This window comes from Phoenix dactylifera, chromosome 1, assembly GCF_051530095.1.
Source record: "Phoenix dactylifera cultivar Ajwa chromosome 1, Ajwa_hap1_PhDact_Kaust_v1.1, whole genome shotgun sequence".
In the NCBI taxonomy this organism is placed as follows: Eukaryota; Viridiplantae; Streptophyta; class Magnoliopsida; order Arecales; family Arecaceae; genus Phoenix; species Phoenix dactylifera.
The window spans coordinates 42755673-42777222 of NC_143190.1; the positions used below are offsets into that span (position 1 = coordinate 42755673).

General features: G+C 39.9%; 1 protein-coding gene and 1 long non-coding RNA gene across 9 annotated transcripts; both read right to left on the minus strand.

Moving 5' to 3' along the window:
• Positions 1–1453: 1453 nt before the first annotated feature.
• LOC103721463 (CTTNBP 2 amino-terminal-like protein) lies at positions 1454–7405 on the minus strand. Its single transcript, XM_008811686.6, has 2 exons — positions 6731–7405; positions 1454–2898 (listed from the first exon to the last, which is right to left on the minus strand). Exons 1-2 carry the CDS (start codon positions 7022–7024, stop codon positions 2755–2757), a joined length of 438 nt encoding a protein of 145 aa, XP_008809908.1. The 5' UTR covers positions 7025–7405; the 3' UTR covers positions 1454–2754.
• Positions 7406–9601: 2196 nt separating this feature from the next.
• LOC103721462 (uncharacterized) lies at positions 9602–21160 on the minus strand. Of its 8 annotated transcripts, none has more exons than XR_015967626.2 (8): positions 20969–21160; positions 20264–20650; positions 17468–17622; positions 15496–15668; positions 13523–13731; positions 13248–13379; positions 13096–13134; positions 9602–10183 (listed from the first exon to the last, which is right to left on the minus strand). It is a non-coding gene; the product is annotated as an uncharacterized LOC103721462 (long non-coding RNA). The 8 variants fall into 8 exon arrangements; XR_005511603.3 differs by having other exon boundaries at positions 13096–13177; XR_016395740.1 differs by having other exon boundaries at positions 9602–9929; positions 10106–10183; positions 13096–13379.
• Positions 21161–21550: the final 390 nt, after the last annotated feature.

Genomic DNA, 21550 nt, shown 5'->3' on the forward strand with positions numbered 1-21550 from the left:
GCTAGGGGCGGTGGCAGGGCATGGTTTCTGAACGAACTACAGAAGGATGTGGCCGCGGTAGGTGAGTGGCGAGGTCGGACTTCCGAAGTCGGGAGCTCTGAAGTTGGGCGCTTGGCAGGGTGTCCGAGGTCGGGCGCTAGGTCGGACGCTTTCGAGGTCACGTGCTTGCTCACGTGCTTTAGGGCGACTTAGATTCCCCAACAGGTGCGTATACCTCAACCAACCTACTTAACCGTCTGGCTAATTTTAGGATCGTCTAAATTGTACCTCCACTTCGGTTTGATCCTAGGTCGGGCGCCCGAGGTCGGACACTTTCGAGATCACGTGCTATCGATGTGCTCACGTGCTTTAGGGCGACTTAAATTCCCCAACAGGTGCGGATAGCTCAACTAACCTACTTAACCGTCCGGCTAATTTTAGGATCGTCTAAATTGTACCTCCACTTCGGTTTGAATTCAGCAAAGCCCAATGTTGCTTTAATCGTGACGGAGGTCAGCCCTTTTTCTTTATAAAAGGCCATAAAGGGATCCGAGGTAAGTCGTTTTTTTATTATTATTTTAAGCTCTCTCATACTGTTTCATTCCCTGCGATTCTCACATGCTTAAGCATTGGTGGGTCCTCCCCGCCGGACAAACTCCGACAAACAGATTTTTCTTCCTGATTTCTTATTGGATAAGATGCGTGAGGCAATCTTCTCAGCTAAGTTCAAGCTTGGTAGCTGCCAGCACCATATGCTCGGTTTGGAGTCGAGTTGATGGATCTGACTACTTCAACCTGGATTCCGTCTGGCCTGGACGATTCAGCTCGGATTTTGGCAGCAGTAAGGTCGGGATATGAGATGACATGAAGCAGTGTACGACAATTAGCATTAGCAGTCAATAATTTCATTATTAAATCATATTTGAATTCTGGACGCTCAATTTAAGTGGAAGGAAATCGGAAAAAATATTAAACGGGAAGGGAGAAGCTGATGCACCTCCGAGATGACTGCAAGAATGGGCAATATAGTCATGCCATTTCCGATTCGCCGAGTAAAGCTCAATCCCTATTCATTAGTTCAGCGCTAAAATGTAGAACTGTATTATATATAAATCAAGAAATCTTCAATTTAAAATTCTCTTTTTTTAATAGCAATCCTTCTTAGTAAGAAATTACTTTAAAGACTATATAGGAGAATGCATCATGGGGACTCAATAAAAGTTGTTCATGTTACTACCTGTGTTATACTATAATAAACGCTCAACAGCCCCAAATTTATAACTTCCACCATCGAGGGTCTTGCTGCAGATATAATGTAGAAGTCCTCAAGTTCGGGCATTGAGGAAGGTAAGGTATTGCAGAACATCTTATATAACTTTATGCAACAAGGCACTGTTACCGTAGCACAAACAACTGGTCTCAGATAAAATCATAAAGCTAGGAACCGGTAACTAAACTCCTTTGGCATTTGATGGAAACGAATTGAAGTATTTTTATAATTGAACCTTAATCCATAAATTAACTATGGGTCAGAGATCGATATTAAAACTTGTTGTACATGACACTAGCAGGAGGAAGAAAATGAAAATTCCATTTGCATGCAATCCCAGGACCCTAGAAACAGCGTCTCCCGATCTTTCGATCATGTAATCATATAGCAATAATTCAAAACAGATTTACAAACCTCGATTCTAACAAAAGTTCCAACGCCGCCCTATCATCAACTCGATCCTTTCTTGCTTATATACCTTCATGACAGGTTGACAACCAAAATTTTTCAATAATATCTGGATTTTGTGCAATATTTTCAGCCTCCAATGGAACTTTTCCTTGCAAAAAAGGATCGGCATGCCATGGGTTGGGGTTGTAGTTATCTTTCTTCGTACGAATCTACCATCCTGTCACCCACTACACGGATCTCAATGTACTCCAAATTTTTGCAATTCATCACCTGCACAAATCTCAAACCGCCCAGTGGGCGATCCAATGGCGGATACACGTAAAGGAAGCTGAATCCTACTTTCGAGCCATAGATACAAACCCAACCCCTCATGAAAGGAAAAGAAAGGGAAACCCAATAAAAAAAAATTCACTTCCATATCTCTTAATCTTGTAGACGTTGGATTTGTACAGCATTTTTTTTTAAAGACTGTAACACCAGATGACTCAAGCACCAAATGTCAAGTAAATATTCTTTTCCCACTCAAAGCTTCAAGATCTCCCATAAATTCATCACTACCACATTTCCTAGTGTGCCGGGGAAATAACTCACCTTTCAAATAGATTGAAGGCAATACCAAACCTGCATGCAGCTCTGGCACGAGTTTTGACCCCTGGGATTTGCAAAACCTTGCTTTTTGGTCGAGCCATGCAAATGAGAGATGAACAGCCAGATTCAAGTCTAGAACTCCAAATATTTCTCCTGAAGATTTCTCACAGAAGTCTCCGACAGATTGAAACTTAAGGACCTACAATCCCACTGCTTGAAAACATCCAAGTTGCAATTATAATTGGACAGAATGATAGGAGTCCTTGAGAAAGCCACCACTCCATTCCCTGAAGGAACAGGGGCAGCAAAGATCACATGAAAAGGTGAACTATACATATTCTAGCACTGTCTTGCAGCAGCTCACATAAAAAAAAACATGGGTTGCAACCGCGCTGCCCGAACTGCCTCAGGTGGAACCAAACATGGTGTCCAAATGCAAATGGACACTGTGGGATGAGACGAATTTGGATGACAAAAGATGAAGTGGACAACAGTCTCTGAGATTCCTAACTTAAATTTGATGCAGCATGTTGATGAGAAGGCCAAGAGATTCGTTCAGGAGGGCAAGGCGCAGGGGCAGGGTGCGCGATGAAGGTGGGTATATCATACCCAGGCATCAGGACTGAAACCCCTTTTGCATAGATTGACATCTGCGAGAGAGAAGCAAAACATGAGCCACACAATGTCAAGAGGATAAAACAATTGACAAGTCTCCCTAATAATCATTCAACCAGAACTATTGACAAACTTTACAGCTAAAATATGCAACGTTCACTGGATCTAGAAATTGCTTCATGGTTTTATACTCCTAAGTTGGCCAAAATGTAAAGAAAACTGTAAAAGTTTTTCAGAAGTAGATGCTTTCAACTGTCATCAAGTAATGACCAAATAGTGGAAAACTGATAATGAGTTACGACCGATAAGCTTTCCATTAAGTCAACTGCATGTAATATAAATAGTTCTCCAGTTTCAGGGATGGTAGGTTCCTTTCTGGATAGAACAGGCTCTGGAGGCTGAACTTTTGAGCATAAGAAATTAAAAAAACCAGGTTGAAACAGAAAATATGCTTGCATGGGTGGAATTTAGTTGTTTAAGGTTTGCAAAAATTTAGAACTAAATGTAACTACACTACCTCTCCAAAATTGAAAGTGGACCAGTACGCCATGATTATGCTCTGTCTCTGTCTCTCTCTCTCTCTCTCTCTCTCTCTCTCTCTCTCCAGCATGCTAGTGTCGCTTTCTTGAGAAGATCTGTCGGAGTTTTTTTTTTTTTTTTTTTGTAAATGAAAGAAATATTTCTATTGGCTTTATTTTGTTATCTTAATAATGCGAATTTTGTCATGGTAAATGACAGCTCAGTAATCCATGGGGATCTCCAATTTTGTAACATCTACATGTTATACATCATTTATACATAAAAAGATCCAGAATTCAAGCCAGTACCTCTTCATATTCAAGAAGTGATATTGCTATTTCATCGCATCAGTAATTCATGATTTTTGATAGTCTTGTCTTATTCTTGCGTCGTAGTCTTCTTGGTCTTTCAAATATCACCAATCATGCCAAAAGGCATCCAGGCAATTATTGTAGCCAATTGGCAATGATAAACAATACAAGGTCAGCCATTTAAGACTCATGGACTAATCCTTAATCTTTTTTCTCTCATTATCAAAAGCAGTCAAACCTTCATATATTTATTTTAAATTTTTACCCTTTTTTTGGTCCTTTCTCAAATGGACACATCTCTACCCTGCCATACATTAATTATTCCCTAAAAAATGCAACATAAAGATATTAAATTCCTCAATTAGCAGACGTGACAGCAAATTCAATGAAATGTGGAAAAACAAGATGATACATAAACAACAGTCTCTTAATCTCAAATTCTCAACCTTTACATCTGATCTCATGGTGCTCCTTGGAGCCTTGGACCCAAGTGTTTTTCCTTGTGTATATTATTATGAGAAACAATTCTAGCTTAAAATGTGGGCCACACTGTGAGTTGGTTCACTTCTCATTCTGCTAAAAGCATAACCGTTTGACAATGATCAATTAAGAGAGACGGATAAAATAATGTTACATTGGTGCGATACACAAATGCTGAGAAACCAAGCGAACATAGATACAACAATAATGAGGTGTACTTAGCGCAATGAGTTGCCTACGCATGCATGACATGTCCCATATTATTGCTCGTCCATTAATCACGAAATGGAACTCTGTTAAATCATCACTTGTTTAAGTGCAGTTTTGCTTTAAAATTTTGTTTGGGTGAGGGCAGAACAACAACAATTTAAAAATTAATGATAATGACATGCCAACAATGACAATCATCCAACACTGAGTGCTCAGACTATTGGGATCGACCACCCAATACAGTAAAAGGAAATCAGTATGATAATGTTGGATCATCCTCTCAAAACCCTTCATTCTCAATGTCAACACCAACCAGACCAAATCATTTCATGTGGAATCAGGCAGTTACGAACAGTGGCCCGGGCATGATTCCTTCTTTCTTATTCCATCTCAAGCAATATCATTTTTTTCCTCCCTTCAATTCTTTTATTCAGTTTCATACCTGGATCAATATGTGGCCACCTAAAAACACCTAATTCTTAATACGGCTCCAAAACTGCAGAAAACAAGCCTAAATACTGGAGTAACCACAAAAAAAGTTCAGCACATATGGACTTTTCTTATGGAAATTGTTTTAAAATGGGCCATTCTACGATACAACCTTAATATAGCGTTAGTATATATACTCTCATGCTCATATAGATGAGCCTTGAAGTAGTACTGTGCATTCAGGTACCCAGCAAACATTCTAACTTAGACTCATCTAGTGCTATGCTTCTTCCAAATATTCCATTGTGTCTTGAACTCAGTTGACTGCAAAAAGGTCTGACAATACTTTTCTAGGGCTTGTATTTCCTCCTGTCACTAAATCAGCCTCTTTTTAAAAATCTTTCGTACACACTGTAATGACTATCTCATAGGTTGAAGTCTTAACCAAAATAGTGAAGTAAACATCAGTTTTTTTTCCCCTTAAATTTACCCCTTGGTTACAGATTTTGCATGCCCTTTTCTTTATCTTAAAGTGTGCAAAACCAAATTTATGGATTTCACTGATCACGTAACTAGCAAGCTCTCTTCCATTGATTTCCAAGTTAGAGAATAGCTAAAAAGTGATATTCTGAAATTTCTGGTTTCTAATCATTTGATAGGCGAACTCACCTATTGGGTACCAGTACTATAAATGTTAAAAATAAATTTATAACCAATTAGAAGGCATTTGATGACTTCATTTAAGACTTCCTTCTTTTCCCTGGCTTCGATTCGTTGAAAATAAATAAATTTGCTACAAGGCTATCTCTTTGTCCACAGATTGCAATGATGAAAATATGCAGCCAGCTCTTGCTGCATATAACAACATCACGACCACAACTAGCTCTAAATCCAACTCATGTGCAAGATGAAAGGCCACCAGAACCTTCAGGCCAGTTCAGCCAACCTTAGTTACCCGACCACCAGTGGCTAGTTTGAGCTTCAGGTGGAGAGGGCCAACACCAACATTAGGCACAGAGACATTTCTGGTAGTGGGGTGATATTCTAGCTACAACTAGCACAAAGTCCGGCTCATGCTACTTCTTGAGCTTGTAGCAAGACAAAGGGCTACCATGGCTAGCTACAACTAGCTCTAAGCCCGGCTGATGATACTGCTTAGGCTTGCAGCAAGACGAAAGATCGCCACAGCTTCCGAATCTATTTCGACCTATACGGTTATCCGACCACTAGCTAGTTGGAGTTTCTAGTGGAGAGGGCCAACAGCAACATTATGAACACCCTCTTCCTCTCCCTCTGGATTCTTGTGTTGGGTGTGATTGAGACTCTACAACACCCTCTCCCTCTGGATTCTTGTGTGAGAACGCCCCCCGTCCCCCTCTCCCTCTGGATTCTTGTGTGACGACGCCCCCCGTCCCAGGTCCAACAAAGGCCGACAAACCGTCATTAACTCCTTGTTGCCACTATTATGCTTGTGCTCCTACTAAACAACAACTTTAAGCAATCCCTACTATATGGGACCCATGGTACTACTGCTGCTAATATTCAGGAAAACAACAAAAAAAAAATGGTGAATTTTCCATTAGAAAACTAGATTTTGCATCTTTTTTAATCTTAATTGACTCTGGATTCTGGAAAATTTAAATTTAGGAAGCGCAAGAAAAGGTATGGAGGAGAAGGAGAGAAGCCAAGAAGTATAGTTCCAAAAGGACCGCAGGAATGGGCACCGTCGATCGCCATTTTTTAAAGTCCAAATAATTAAGAAAGGCATGCATTGCTCAAATGTGCCAAGGAAGCAAGCAACGGATGTTACGCAAAAGCGAAAGGGCATTTGGCCATTTTCTTCCTCCTTGTAGCTAAGATATAATAAAATAATAGCAATCGAAGTAGAAGGAAGGGGGTGTGGTGCGGTAAAGCTTACCTTGGGCGAAGGGTAATCGAGCTTGCCGGCGATGCCCCGGCGGCGCTGCGCCTCGAGATCCGCGGAGGAAGAGGCCCTCCGCCTCCGGCCATCGTCGGAGGAGAGGAGGGGGGACCTGTTGCGGAGGAAGCGTTCGAAGATGGCCATGACGAGGAACATGGAGATGAGGATGGCGGTGGCGACGAAACCGAAGGAGACGGCATTCACCGAGTTGTCGAAGTGTCTCCACCTCTCCTCCCCACGCTCCACGTTCAGCGGAGCCATCGCCGGCCCCCCGACGCCGCTCTCCCCCATTCACACCTCCTCCTACTCGCGATCTCTCTCCCACTCCTCTCTCTCTCTCTAACCTCCCGGGCCGAGCTCCCTCTACCACGGATGCGCCATTGGTTCTCTCAGCGACCGTGCGATGCAGGGCGGACGGCTAGGATGGCACGGACGTGATTTGGCGGGAGATCGTCGGCCCCAAAGAGGGGAATAGGGAATGAAGTGGTGATGATGATGGCTCTGTCTAGAGGTCCAGCTCGCTTCCACTCGGTCCTTTGAATTTTATTAGGGAGAGGAGGACCAGTAGTCACCAGAGAATAAGATTGGAGAGAGAAAGGGGTCAAGGGGAAGAGGTGGGGACGGAGGAGGAGAGGGCGAGGGGGAGGGACTCCATGGGAGTGATGCGAGCTCTTCTTTTGCTTCGAGAGGCGAGCTCTGGATAAATAGAAATAGAGCTGCCCATCTCCACCAACTCCACCTTCTTTTTTTTCTTAATTACCATGTCTGCCACTGACAGGGGTTCCCCCTATCATCTCATCTAATTTAAGCTGCTCGCGTAATCACGCTTTGCTTGGTTTGGTCTTATATCAGCTTATAACAGCCATTATGGTTGACAAGTATGGAGGGAGGGAAACAAAATTGAACGCATAACTTGCTTGAAAAGGAGGGATTAATTCCATTATACAAAGCCAAGGCCCAAGATAAAGAGAAATAAATAGTGCACAGCAATAAACCCTTCCTTCCTCTCTATCTCTCTCACCACTGCTTTATTTGTTGATTTTTTGGAGTTTTAAAGCAATCACCACAATGCGAAGCAATGGAATCTGTTGCTTTCTCTTTTCTTTTTTTTTTTCTTATTCTTTCTATTTTTTCCCCTTAACTTCTCTCGTGTCTAACTAATCTCTAGATGCTTAGCGGCTAACCTCGTACCAAACCCGCCACCAGCCCCATAAAGCAGGTACAACTAATACACGTTCAGAAATCAAATAATCACTCGCGCTGGGAGGGACACGTGTGTCATGCTGCCGAAGTACCGGGGTAGATGCGGTCCTTCGTTAGCCCAGGAATCGCTCCGTGGCAGGCCTTGCAATTTTGACAAAAGCCGGGGTGCCTTATGAAGAACTCCTACCGAGGGTGGCCGAAATTACTGGGCTCGGAGCTCACGGGATTGATGGAAAGACCGGATTTTCGCTCCCCCGCAAACCCCACCAACCCCACCCCCAACCCAAAAATAAAAGGGAAAAAATTAAAACAAGACATGCCACGTCGAGTCCAGCAATGAGTGAGCTGTCGATGACATGGCGGGCCACATAGGATGACCGGCCAACTACCACATAGTGGGCTGTCGGAGGTCACGACGCGTGGCGGAAGCGAGTGGGGGCAGGGGGCGGTGAACACGTGTCTGTCGTTGGGTGGTCGGAGTGAGCGAGGCAGGGGGGCCTGGGTTGGGAGAAGGGCCGGTCCGACATACCAGCTCGCCTTGTCGGCCCACCGCGCTGCAAGTGGGGGCAATGCGCCTCGACATCTCCACCGAAGAGGAGATCGGACGGCGGAGGAAGGTTGTGCCCTCCGGGGATCCGACGATCCGGACAAGGGATATCTTCAGAGCTCCCGGGGGTCAAAGGCTCGAGCGGAGTGCTGTCAGTGGGGCCGCGTGCCTGACACGTGTCCCATCACGCGCCTTGCTTCGGAACTCAGGAGCCGGGAGGGGAGCCCGTGCCGGGAGAGGGGGACCAGATACGTGCCTGTCAGTACGTGCGGCCGCACGCATCGCTTTCACGCTTATGTTTTATTTTTATCTTGAGATAAATACATGGCCGGACACCCCATATTCGCGCGCCTTGGGTCAGGCAAACTGGTCCCCGGCATGAAGCCGGGTAAGGCACCATCCAAAAGACGGGCTTTTTCAAGTCAGACATGTATTTGGAAAGATTTTTTTAGACCCAGTAGGCTTTTGTTCCTTTTTATCTATGTAGCCTTCTTGCTAGTGATATAGCTAATTATGCTCATGCGAGATCAGTATGAGCAGCTGATGTACCAAAAAAAAGAAAGAAGAAGAAAAAAGAGATGAGCTTATCGGAAAACCCTTACCTTCTGATAAGTATTCGAATGGGAGCAAAAAAAAGTCATGGTCATGGCTTGCTGCTAATTTTCCCAATTATGCTAATGCTTTTTTTTTGTAAAAAATAGGAGGGGGGGGGGAGAGGAAACCTCACCCACGTAGTAGCCTCCATTGGGCCCCCTTCCACCAGAAAATGTTCGATGCAGGCCGCAAGTTTTCGCGTACCCTCTCTGATCTGTGGGCTCCCTATCACTGGGATCAACACCCACGTATGAGTACGTCACTCCAGCGCCACCTCGGTACCAGCGGACCAGTAGCGCTCCCACCGAAAGCATCCAAGTGTGGGGCATCCAGTCCCCGAATTTAATCGACGCCCCGCATTTCGAATCTGGATCATCTCGGTGGAAACAAAGCCATATTCCATCTATGCTACCACCTTGGTGGCAATGCTAATGCTTCACGTCTAGGTGAAGAGCAAAAAAAATACGTTATCTAACCAAAGATCCCAAGATGGCATTTTTCTTATGAGAGAGAAGCAAAATCAATCGTCCAATGCACACAATAGGTATTTATTTGAAGGGAGTTAACAAGATCAATCACATATCCAATAAGTGTTGTTTCTATTATTAGACAAACAAATGACCCAGAACAATCGGTTTAACTTACAAGCTACAATTATAAAACCCCAACTCATCCATCAAATCTTTCTTCTAATGGCAATGGAAGAAGAGAAGCCTTGGTGTCACTCGGATGACAATTTTTGCACATATATTGCATCTTGTCACGCTTCAAATCACTTGAGATAGGGCAAACCTGCACCCTCGTTTTACTCTCTGCTCATCGCAGCATACCTCTATGACCTCATTTTCCAGCCTACAAACAGTTAAAAAGTTTCCTACTCCATTGTTGAAAATAGTTAGATGATTGTAAATCCAATGTTCCACTTCATGGCTTCTTTGGGATTTGTATCGATTGTGATCAATCTATTTTCTTTCCTTTATTTTTTGTTTCTCTATTTTTTAAAGATAAAAACTGAGCCTGTGAAGTACCTGTGCCGACCATCTTTCATCAGTTTTTTGCCCTTTCTCCTCCCTTGCCGATCCAAAGAACTATAAAACTGCTTGTACCTTGAAAGGAACATCACAATAAGAATTAAAGCAAGAGTTGGCATTTCCATCATAAGATCTTGAACAATTCTTTAGAGTCCATGAAGTGATCCATTCTCTAAAGGATTATTAATACGCTTCCCCTTGGTTTTGTTCCAAATGATTGTTATTCTCTGAAAACATATGTAATAATATAATTACTGTAAAATATATTTTATAAAAGAGATACATATAAGTTAGAAAAAGTCACTGATTCAAGGTGTGTCGAGGTGGATTTTTCCCTTCAGTAGGTTTCAACCAGCTTTAGAGCAAATAATTTCATGGTGGTTTATTCCCATAATGAAATACTTTATCATCGTCTTACAGCACATTCCAATAAAATGAATCAAGGGTAAATCAAAATAGATCTACGCCCAATTGCACACAGAGATACTATAAATAAAACTCAAATATTAGGGATTAAAATGAGTATCACATCATCTTCACATATCCTAATTTTATCGTATGATCTCTATTTACAAGTTTCCAAAGGGTATGAAACCAAAAAATGTGATGCTTTGGAAGCATCTCTCTATGCAACTCTTAAATGAAGGGACAGAGTCTTCGAATAAATAGCTGCCACAAGAAGATATAGAAGCATCTCTTCATGTAATATTCTTTGGATAGTCAATGTATACCAAGAGATAGGTTTTCTTCAGACATCCACATAGAAACGAACATAAATAAAATATAAAAATCAATAACATAAAAATTTGAAACATCATAAAATCAAGCTTAAAAGTTATAAAATATAAAATCCCAACACCTGCAATCTCTCTCATTTTGTTAAAATTTATGTTAAAGTCCATGAAATATGTGGTATGTCATCGCCTATATAACAAATTATGACTTGTTGGCAATGCAAGAGAGGTTTGTGAAATGAGAGAGGGCGACTCTAAACAGACCAATCAAATGAAGAAAAAGGAGGAGAAGAACTCTACGTAGAGGAGTGTCTTTTACACAGGTAAGTGATCTGGAGTGTTTTCTTCCATCTGAAATCCATTAAATATGCTCTTTTTATTTCTTTCCTCAAAAAGGAACTTCGTAGACTTTAACATAGTTCAAGCATATAACTGGTGTATTGTACTCGACTCTAAGAATGCCCTTGGCATTCAATGTTGAAGCCCTGTTTCCTATTTTCATAAAATGCACAGTTCTCCTCTCAGGGATTATGTAGTTGTTTTTGTACCTTTTTCTAGCTCTCGTCAACTTGAATAGGAATGCTGAAGTATTAGATTAGTAGACGTCCACGATAGATCAACTATCTTGTGGGGATGGTCTCGATATATAGGCTTATCCTCTCTCTCTCTTTTGGTGTCAAATTTTACCTTTCATTTGGATTGTTTATCCTTTGTTTAGAAGTAAGATTGCTGGATCAACTAGCACTTGAGACCAAGGCAGATAAAAATTTTGTGTGATTAACATGCATTACTTGTGCAATTCTCACCAGATGGGAATTATAAGCAGATGGTACCTAGCTCATAGTTACATGTATTTAAATTAATTTATCCAATGCTCAACACTAACTACGAGGGTAGCAAACAACCAGACCATACACTACTTGTCGAAGAATACAAATTTGACTTACAGTTGATTGAATCTCACAGAAATGCATTGCCATCCTTTCATCAGCATTGGAGAAGCATAACATCAAGCCTTCGACTGTTACAATCCTAAGTGGGATCTTTCTGAGGCAGGGAACGAATGAGGCAAAACGCAGGTGGGTGGATTTGTTCTCGTGTCAAGCAGGTTATATCCTTAACATGCCATACTTAGTCATCTACTGCTCGCTCTAGAACTTAACGCATTATACACAGACACCTGATGAGTTTTGCTCCTACTCTTTATAGCACATCAAAATGAAAAAAAAAGAAAGAAATAAAAAAAAAATGCATAAATCAATCTAAGCCATCCAACTTCACAACCGTCCGTATAACCAGAAACTCTGTGGAATGCATATGCCGTATGGTGACTAATTTTGTAAATAAGAAGAAATAGCTATTCTGCATGAGGCAAAGGGTCAAGTAGGGTGAGTCATATTGGACTTTATGCAAACTCAATTCAAGCAATATGTGTCAAATTCTTTTTGAAAAGCATTTATGTAAACTTTTTTGTGTTTCAGTTAAATGACTTCTCATAATTTTGTGATGAAAATGTTATGACAGCTCCTAATCGTCTAGGAGTTGTCATGCGGTCTAGGACCACGTTATGTGGGGCATAACCTAGCAGGCTTATGCGATTAACCCAGAACCAATGACTATGATGATGCATAAGTATGTTATACTTCAGGAAAGAAGAAACAATTAATGTGAGACATTGCCAGGTTTGCAGCAAGGTTCTAGAGAAATTAGCCAGAAAACTGTGTTTCTCCCAACACCTCCCCTTCCCCAAACCAAAAAAATCCTAGTTCATGGAATTTTTTTTATTTCACTAATGTATTTCCTAGAAAGTTGATGTTTGAGTATATGATACTTAAAAAAAATAGTTTTTGAATATTTGGCTGATCATAAAAAAAAAAAGGTATAAAGACGCATACTTTTCAGAGTGACTTATATTTGGTTAAGCATCTACTTTTCTTAAAAATTTATGTAAAATATCTATTATACCCTTAAAATTAGATACAATATTTTCACTTACCATAATTGGAAGTCTTGGAGGTGGCTGCACATATTTCAAACTATTTGAAGAGACCCTGATCCATTTTAGCATGATGGCTTAAGAGCACTTTTGAAAAAAATAAAAAAATCACAATTTTGGAAAAGAGGCTTTCTTGTATCCTTCATGGATTTTTTTTTCATAAAATATGATTGATCGTACTTCCTCCATTATTTTTTCCGCCAACCAAACAAGTCCTTTTATCATTAAGAAAAAAAATATGATTGATGTGTCTTCACCTGATTCAGTCACGGGTGTAGTATCGAGGGAGCTATTGCCTGAAGTAGCAGCAAAATAATTGGACTGGAATGAAGTCATCATCTGGCGGCATACATTGGATAGAAAAAGGTTAAAGAGCAGCCGCCTTGAAGGTGATCGAGGTGTTACTTACCCACGTGAATGGTATAAACATTAGCAAGAGTCAAGACCTTCGGCAAAATCGGGAATTACGGATAAAGGTCCAGGAAGAAAACCACCATTTGAGAAGCTACTGCTTTACCATATTTGTGTTTCCTTCTGGCTCCTGCTCCAGCTCAGGAGAGGGACCCATGGTTAGAAAGATAAGCCAGAGTGATGAGTTTATGAATGATAGAAGATAATCTCGTAGGATCCACATGGACACACTGCCCAATATATGATTTTTGAGATGGAAGTATTTGATTTTACCATGCATCAATAACTGCATTCTATGGAAGCAAGGGCGAATGCAGCAAAGCTTCTTGAAAGTTACCAGATGACTGCTGCAACTCCTTTCTCAAATTGATCAGCAAGAACCAGCAGGAACAATGGCATGTTGGGGTCCTGATCCTGGCTGTTGCAACTTACCAGCTTTAGTGTAAGGTCCTTAAAACAGCTTCAGAATACAAGGGAATCGCCTGCAAATTTTTACAGTAAGTTTGATCTGCAAAGGTCTCATTAAGAACCCAATAACTTACTAGGTGGATGCAACAATGTTAGATTAGGAACCTCGAGCACAAGATATCCGAGACAAAACACCAATGAAGCTGGATGGAGAGCTGCAAGTGTTTGAACATCTGTTTTTGAGATAAGCTCAAGATTGAATATCTGCTATTCTGAAAATCTGTTATTCTGAATTTGAATTATTCTGTTATTCTGAATATGTTCGGTAAGCTAAAGATTGAATATCTATGTTTCTGAATTTGTTTGGTAAAAGCTCCAGACGGTCGGACAAGGCTTATCTTTTATTTAGGCTATCTGAAAATTCAAGGCAGCAGAGAAACTGATGGAATAATTTGCAGGAACATTTGATGATTGAAAGCATAATTGTGTCTTCGCAGTCAATTCAAAGAGTCAGAAATTATACATCATCACCATCAGAGATCTTCAATTTTCTGGTCCTTTATTTTTCCTTTTTATCTCCCCACAGCTTATTCAAGTAGTGGGGCCAGAAACTATACAAGCTGTTGACCAAGTTCGGAAGATCAATAACAGGAATAGGAAGTAATGGAGTCCCAAGAGCCAAAAAAAGTTTTAAGGCCTTCGTTGGTAGGTAGAAAAGGAGAGTTTTGTTGGCAAGATCTTTGAGTTCAGAGTTCCAGCCAGAATCCTAAGCAGCTAACTTTGTGCTAAAACAACAGAGATGAGCTGGGCAGGACATTGAAATGGGCGAATAACTGCAGTAAGAAGCATTTTAGAAGCCTTTTCTGGAAGATGAATGCAGAAATCAAGAAAGCTATGAAGAAAGGAAGCAAGAGGAGAGTCAAGTTGCAGAAAATCATGCATTAAGCAAGAGAAAATTTTGAGAACAAATATCAAATGAAAAGTGATAGAGGTTCCACTTCTGGGTTCAGTTTCTTTGTTGTAATTTAGGATTTCCCTTTGTTATATTCTCTTTTTTTTCAAATTATTATCATTATTAAGCAAGAAATTGCATCTTTGGTCGTATTATGTTTTAAAGACTTGATTTGGCTCATTGTGATAGGACATATGTCACAACTTGATGTGCCGTAGCTGTTATATCATCAGAAGGATTAAAGAGGTACTTGGTGGAGTTAAATATTAACCACCAGGATGCATCCAGAACATGCAACTCTTTTTCATTGTTTCCCCTTTTTCTTTTTCTTGTTTGCTGCAGAGTATGTAGGCAGAATTGGTTTCCTTTCTCTCCTTAGCACAATGCAGGAAGGCACTTGGACAATGTCTTGAGATATTTCCATACTTGGAAATTGTTTTCTATATTTTATTGTATTAACATTTTATTGTCATGAAAAAACGATGCAAATTTGGTCTCTGAGGCATTTCAGTTGAAACTTAACTTCCAGTGAAAAGCAAAGCCTCATATGCCACATTCCATTTATATAATAAAAAGGATAAATCTTTCTCAACTATCTCAGGAATGTTATACAGTTTGTTTTCAGACAAAAAAAACTGCAGAAGATGGGCAAGAAAAAGGATTAAACACATTTAAAATAACAATGCCCTTCAACCAATAACAATCTGGTACCAAGTGCAGAAAAATCTTGCAGATATTTAGGTGGGGTGTCAAAACATCAGGATATCCACAAACTAGGTTAATTATTTGCTGCATATGAAGGATCACAAGGAGCCAGAAACAGCTATACTGGAGAAGAAAACACTAGCATCCATATGCTCTATGGAACCAAAGTTTAGAAAATTACCGATGCATTTGCTTGAAAAGAACGTCATTTCACTGGCTTGGATTCAACACGTATGACTTTCATAGGGTTAGATGGCCGACTCTTCAAGCGAGGCTATCTGCAAATTGATGATGTGTGGATAAGCAACCTTCTCATCAAGCTGCTTCTGGACCCATATCAGCATCCTAAGCAAGCTTGAGAGCAATGAGTCAATTTAACAACTGTTGTTATCCATCGTATTTGTATGTTTGGAGAGGCTAAACAGAAAACATCTAAACAAATTGTAAGCATACCAATTGAAACATGAAGGAGAAATAAAATCATGGAAGTAGAATTTCTGATTTGAAAAATGAGATATCTTGAGAACAACATCAGGCCAAAAAAAAAGGAAAAGTCGGAATAAACCATGGTCAAGCAACATGCAAAACAAAATAGAGTGTCAAGAATAGTATTTCCTATAGAAACTAGTAGAACAAGTAGAATAAACTTAGACCAAGTGGAAGACATGGTAGAATTGCATGGGTAAATTCCTGATAGGAAAACATGTTGGGAGCCTTCAGCGAACCAGTAAGACTTGACATTCAATAGCTAAAGAATAATTAGCCCCATGAACTCATGTATGCCATGTTTTTGCCATGCTATCCTTATTTAAAAGGTAGCAAACAGGATATTTGCTTGGCCATGATAGAAACTGTCATCATTTGGGCTGCCATTACACATCTAAAGAGAGATCTATTCTATAATATTTGCTCTTTAAGCTGACTCAAGTCTCTCTCTCTCTCTCTCTCTCTCTCTCTCTCTCTCTCTCTCTCTCTCTCTCTTCTCTCTGTGTGTATGTGTCCCCCCACTCTGTCCGTGTGTATGAAGTTCATGTATCTGTTTTCGCTAATCAAATGGGTTCTGTGCATTTCTTAGGTCGTTCAGGGCCCTTTTAAAAGAATACCATTTATTATTCACTGCCCTAATTACATGTGGGAAAATTATTTCCTCTTCTCTTTCTTTCTGCATGTGTGAAGTTCAGGTATCTGTAGTCAGTAATCAAATGGGTTCTTTGCATTTCTTAAGTCCTTCAGGTCCCCTTTAAAAGAATACCATTACTTGGATTCACTGCCCTGCATATGGGAAAATTATTTCCTCCTCTTTCTCTTTCCATTATTTGACTTTACATCCGGGTGTCATACCAATGCATGATGATACTCTTTCTTAAGCCGTGTACAATATTTGCACGTACAACACTTGATTGTGTTATTTTTTGTAATTCTGTTCTTTTGCCCCAAGTCAACAGAAAGCACATAAACATGATCCTTGGCATATAGGTGTACCTAACTTTGATTTTGCCACTTGCTTTCCTTTCATTTCTTTTCAGGTTTTCTTAAGTAAAGACCACAAAAAAATGATTAGCAGGTATTAAAACTGTTGTTTTGTGAATCAAAAATATAAAAAATATACTTCTAATATCATATGCATGAATTACCTATGACACAAATAATTATTCTGCAAAACTATCCACACAAAGTACTACTTGGGGTAGGAATAATTACATTATGATTCAATTCATTGTAAACACAACAAAGCTAGTACTAAGGGCAATGAGATTGAAGTGGGTGCTAATAAAAACTAGTAGTCAGTGGATCTTCGTCATGGCCTTCAAAGGAAACTAAAGCCTTCCAGTACACACTCAAAGAGAGTCCAGGAAGAGAATAATTTTTTCTAATTACTGAAAACTCCTAAAATACTCCATGCACAAATGGGCTTAGCAACAGTGGATGTGGATATTTTAGAATGGTGCTCTAACACCACCACTTACTCAGAACTCTCAAGTGCATCACAATTCAAATTTATTATACAGAGAAGCTTGCTTTGTCATTTTTTGTTGATGACATACAGTTCCAGAAAGGTACAAATATGTACCGATCATGCCTTAATTACCATTTCATTTTTCCATATGTACACCTCAACAAAACCAAAAAAAAAAGCAACATCATCTGCAAACCTTTTTCATGGCCCTCACTCGTGAGAATGGCCATCCATCTCTTTTGCAGTCTTTGCATGCTGGGAAACATCCAGAAGCTCTTCATAACGGCCTGGCTTTTCATCTTTGAATGTCATCATTGTCGTTGTCCTCTCAAAGCCTTTTTCGAAACTCCACTGCAAAAGACCTAATTTCACTTTGAGAAATAGTAAGCAGATGCGCTTCAAGTTTCAATATGCAATCATATCAGATTCTATTATCTCTCAATCCCCTAAGATTATGTAGCATACAAGGTTTCCATCAACTTATGCTTGCAACTAAGGCATAACTTATGAGCCAAATCCAAGTATTTGGGTTCATATGGCTACGTAATCATAAATATCATGTAGTATATCTACCAATATAGAGTGAAAAGAGGGGAACAGAAAAGGTCAGAAGTTTCCTAAATAAGCCTACGGGAGAGACTGACAACACCATATATATAATGGGTTGGCATAGTAATATTACAGAGAATTACATTCTCCAAAATCCTTGGTGCAATCTTGCGAGCAAATTACAGAGCCTCTTGTCTTGTTTCGCAGCAATTATTTCTATCAACAACTGCTGCTGTAAATGGAAATCGAGTTGGCAAGTCATAGCAAGTAGCTGAGAAAACAAGAATATCATCAACACTCAGTGCAACTTCCCTCATCTAACATATATAGATACACACACACACACACACACACACACACACACACACACACATATATATATATATATATATATGTATGTATGTATATTAAAATGGAGGCTCTATGTTGGCAGAGCTCTCCGTTCGTCACATGTTTAAGTATTCATCCACCACGTGTCCAAGTGACATTTAATACTATGTGGAAACACAAACAATTTTGTAGTTTAGGAGAGAAAGGAAGGGCTCTAAATCACAGGACCATGAATCATATCTGGTGTTGTCTCTCTTTGTTTACTGAAATGACCTCCTATCCTCTGGCGAGCTTACCTCCCCCAAAACATATCTCCTAATAGACCATGTATTTGCCGCTAGATATTACTTAAGATCACTAGGGGTGTTTAGACACAGAATCAGAGTGGTCCCGGTGGTGCCAAATTTCACACAGGAAAGTTTCGCTCCAAAATATAAAAGAGAAAAAATGTGTACTAAAAATATATAAAACTTGCAGATGACACTTTCCAAGCATGAAAAGTATACCTGGAGCATTCTATGACTATCTTTAAAATTACGCCGAGTTTCATGAAGTACTTTGATTGGCATAAGTATTTGTAGACAAAAGAACAGATTCAATCAAAAAGAAAGCAATTATCGATTTTTTTTTCTTATTTGGTGCTTATACATAAAAAGCATCAGTTTCCCCTTACAAAAATCCATTATTCTGATCAAACCACTTCTTTCTCTATTTTAAAAATAAAATTATTTTTATTTAAAAAATATTTTTTTAATATAATAAAAGGATCGTGGCTGTCATATTAATGAATCCATTTTCCATGACGGTTTTGGTTCCCAAGTAGGTTGGCCTTTAACATCCATTTTTTGGTTGGTCTCATCGTTTCCTATCTTCGGCGCCCGAGGGGGCATAATTTTGTATGCATAGCCAAGGATATTCTAGGCATTTTAGGAAAACTGGGCTTAAGTTTTTTGTCTTTCCATTAAAATACTCGCCCCGACCAATCATCAAAAGAGATGTAGATACATCAATCATCAGAGTTTCCTACTAATCCAACGGCCACTAAACAATTATATAATACATTATACTATTCCGGTTGAGTAGAGTACCATTTGTACCCTCCCCTCTATTTATAAGCCAGCATTCTCTAACAAAATTTTTTCTTTGAGAATATGTAAAGTGCATATAACACAATTCAATTTTCTAATATACTTTAAATAAACATATCAAGTGTAAGCATATTTACATCAAATGTATTATACATTACAAAACAAGTTTTAAAAAAAGAAAAAAGTTCTTGTCCTGCGAATTGCGTGGGTTATAAGCTAGTACAGTCTTATTCTGCAGCCAGCATGAAGGGCAAATTCTTGCACAATGCAATTCAAATTCACATTATATGCAAGTATATATTGTTAATGCTACCACAAGTAGCAAAATAGGCGGTTCAAATCAAACCATGAAAATGGTCAAAAGCCAGGAGTTATTGTAATAGCTTGTCAGTTCTTATTCTTTTCGGAAACATAGCATGCTGAAATAAACCATTCTCAGAATGTTTCAGAAAAAGCAATGAGGTCACAAAAAATTAAAGCTATGTGTCAGCCAATACATAAATGTTAAACTTCCAAACTACCGCTGAGTCCAATTGGCTTCGCTGGGAAGACTAATTTTAGTTTCCCAATCATGCATAACATTTTAGGATATCAATATTCAGTAATCATCAGTATCTATCCTTCCTTGTCAAATTTATTTCCTTACCGAAATTTATTGAAGAAAAAAAATATCATTTAGTTCATGAAGCATCCTCTCTTCAAATAGATAGATCTCTTGTGGAATGGTTTGCATCACAGTCTGGAGAGCTTGCTAGTTTGTTCATGACCAGCACATCTTGGATCTTTTAGAGTTTGAAAACGTTTTAAAGGCAAGGTGAAGGGCAAATACCTAATTTTAAATACTTAAGTAGCAAAAGATGCAAAGGTACAAGTGTAGCATGATTTTAACCCATAACAATAGCTCGTTCCTTGGTATCTTAGGTCTATTTTTCTCTTCCCTTCTTTAACTTGGCTTCTTTTTAATTCATTCAAAAATTTAAAGGACCACAAAAACTTTATCATCACTAAAAGTATATAAAGAACACCTGTGGCTTCCAATTGATTGTTTCAATTGCAGTCTCCGTCAAAGCCTTGTGGTCTGCCACTGTTTGAAATGCGTATGTGCTGTTTGCCAATAAGGAAGAGCAAGGAACAGGATGGAGCAGGTGATATATAAAGACTACTGATACAAATAAATGCATCACCAAAAGGAATTGAGGATATGTTCACTTCCAGATTCGAGCCAGAATTTCTTCCTGGTGCAAGCAATACCTCCAGTCAGAAGAAAGTTCATAACCAGCTTATTCATGTCCTTTGTCCAAATATGCGTCTCTTTTTGCTTCTTTTCCCGTTCCTCTCTCGTCATCACTCATCGTCTTCCGCATCGGCTCCTTGAAAGAAGGCACGATTCTTGTAGAAATCCCAACGTTTCCCTATCCAAGTGAATCGAATGAATCAAAATCTAGGTAAAATATAAAACCAACAAAAGAATGCCTGAAGACATCAAGAACGATACCAAAGGTTTTCTCATACCAACGATGACCAAAAGAATCAAAATTCCAAACTTTTCCAATAAAGAAATACGTCAAGAATCGACGAAAGAAACGCAGCGATCGGAATGTTGGGAATCAGCACTTGAAACAGAACGGGAGGCGAAGGTTGCGGCAATTGGGCTTCTTTCTATCGCAAGAAACCTGATATTATTCTATCTAAACGGCGGAAATGATGACGGGATGTAAGGGGGGGATTACCATCGCTGTGAGTGGATCGAAGTGGCCAGGGACGACCGATTCAGAACAGCAGCTATCACGTAGTCTCGTCTTGCCCGCGCTAATGGCGATGACAAGCTCGTCGCAGTGGCTCCTGGAATCAAAGAGAGAGCCGAATTCGATCGACAGTGCACGAAAAGGGAATGGGCCACGAGCGTCGGAATCCTAGGTTTTTTTTTTAAAAAAAAAAAACTTTAAATTATATAGCTCTAAAGTGAGTACATCCTACCATATCACGATAAAGTAAAGAATACAAAGAGGAGGAAATATCTCCAATAAATATTCAGAGAAACTCTCCGGAGTGCCGGACGACGAAGGAGGCGACTCAGTCTGCTGCCTGTTCGCCTCACGAAATACGTGTACTGAAAACCACCCAACTCCTGAGCCAGTCTCCAAGTCTCTCTAATGAGGGGATGGCCATCACTATATCTATCCACATCTTAGATCCAGTCAATCACCACAAAAGAATCCCCCACAAGAAACACCCACTTGGCACTGAGGACCCTCTTCGCATATGACAACCCCTCCCATGCAGCCCGAAGCTCTGTCCCTACAACTGTGAGT

Coding starts and splice junctions, on each gene's coding strand:
- LOC103721463 (XM_008811686.6), bottom strand. CDS start 7,024: ATGGGGGAGAGCGGCGTCGGGGGGCCGGCGATGGCTCCGCTGAACGTG. Junction 2,899..6,730: donor TCGATTACCCTTCGCCCAAG/GTAAGCTTTACC, acceptor TCTCTCTCGCAG/ATGTCAATCTATGCAAAAGG.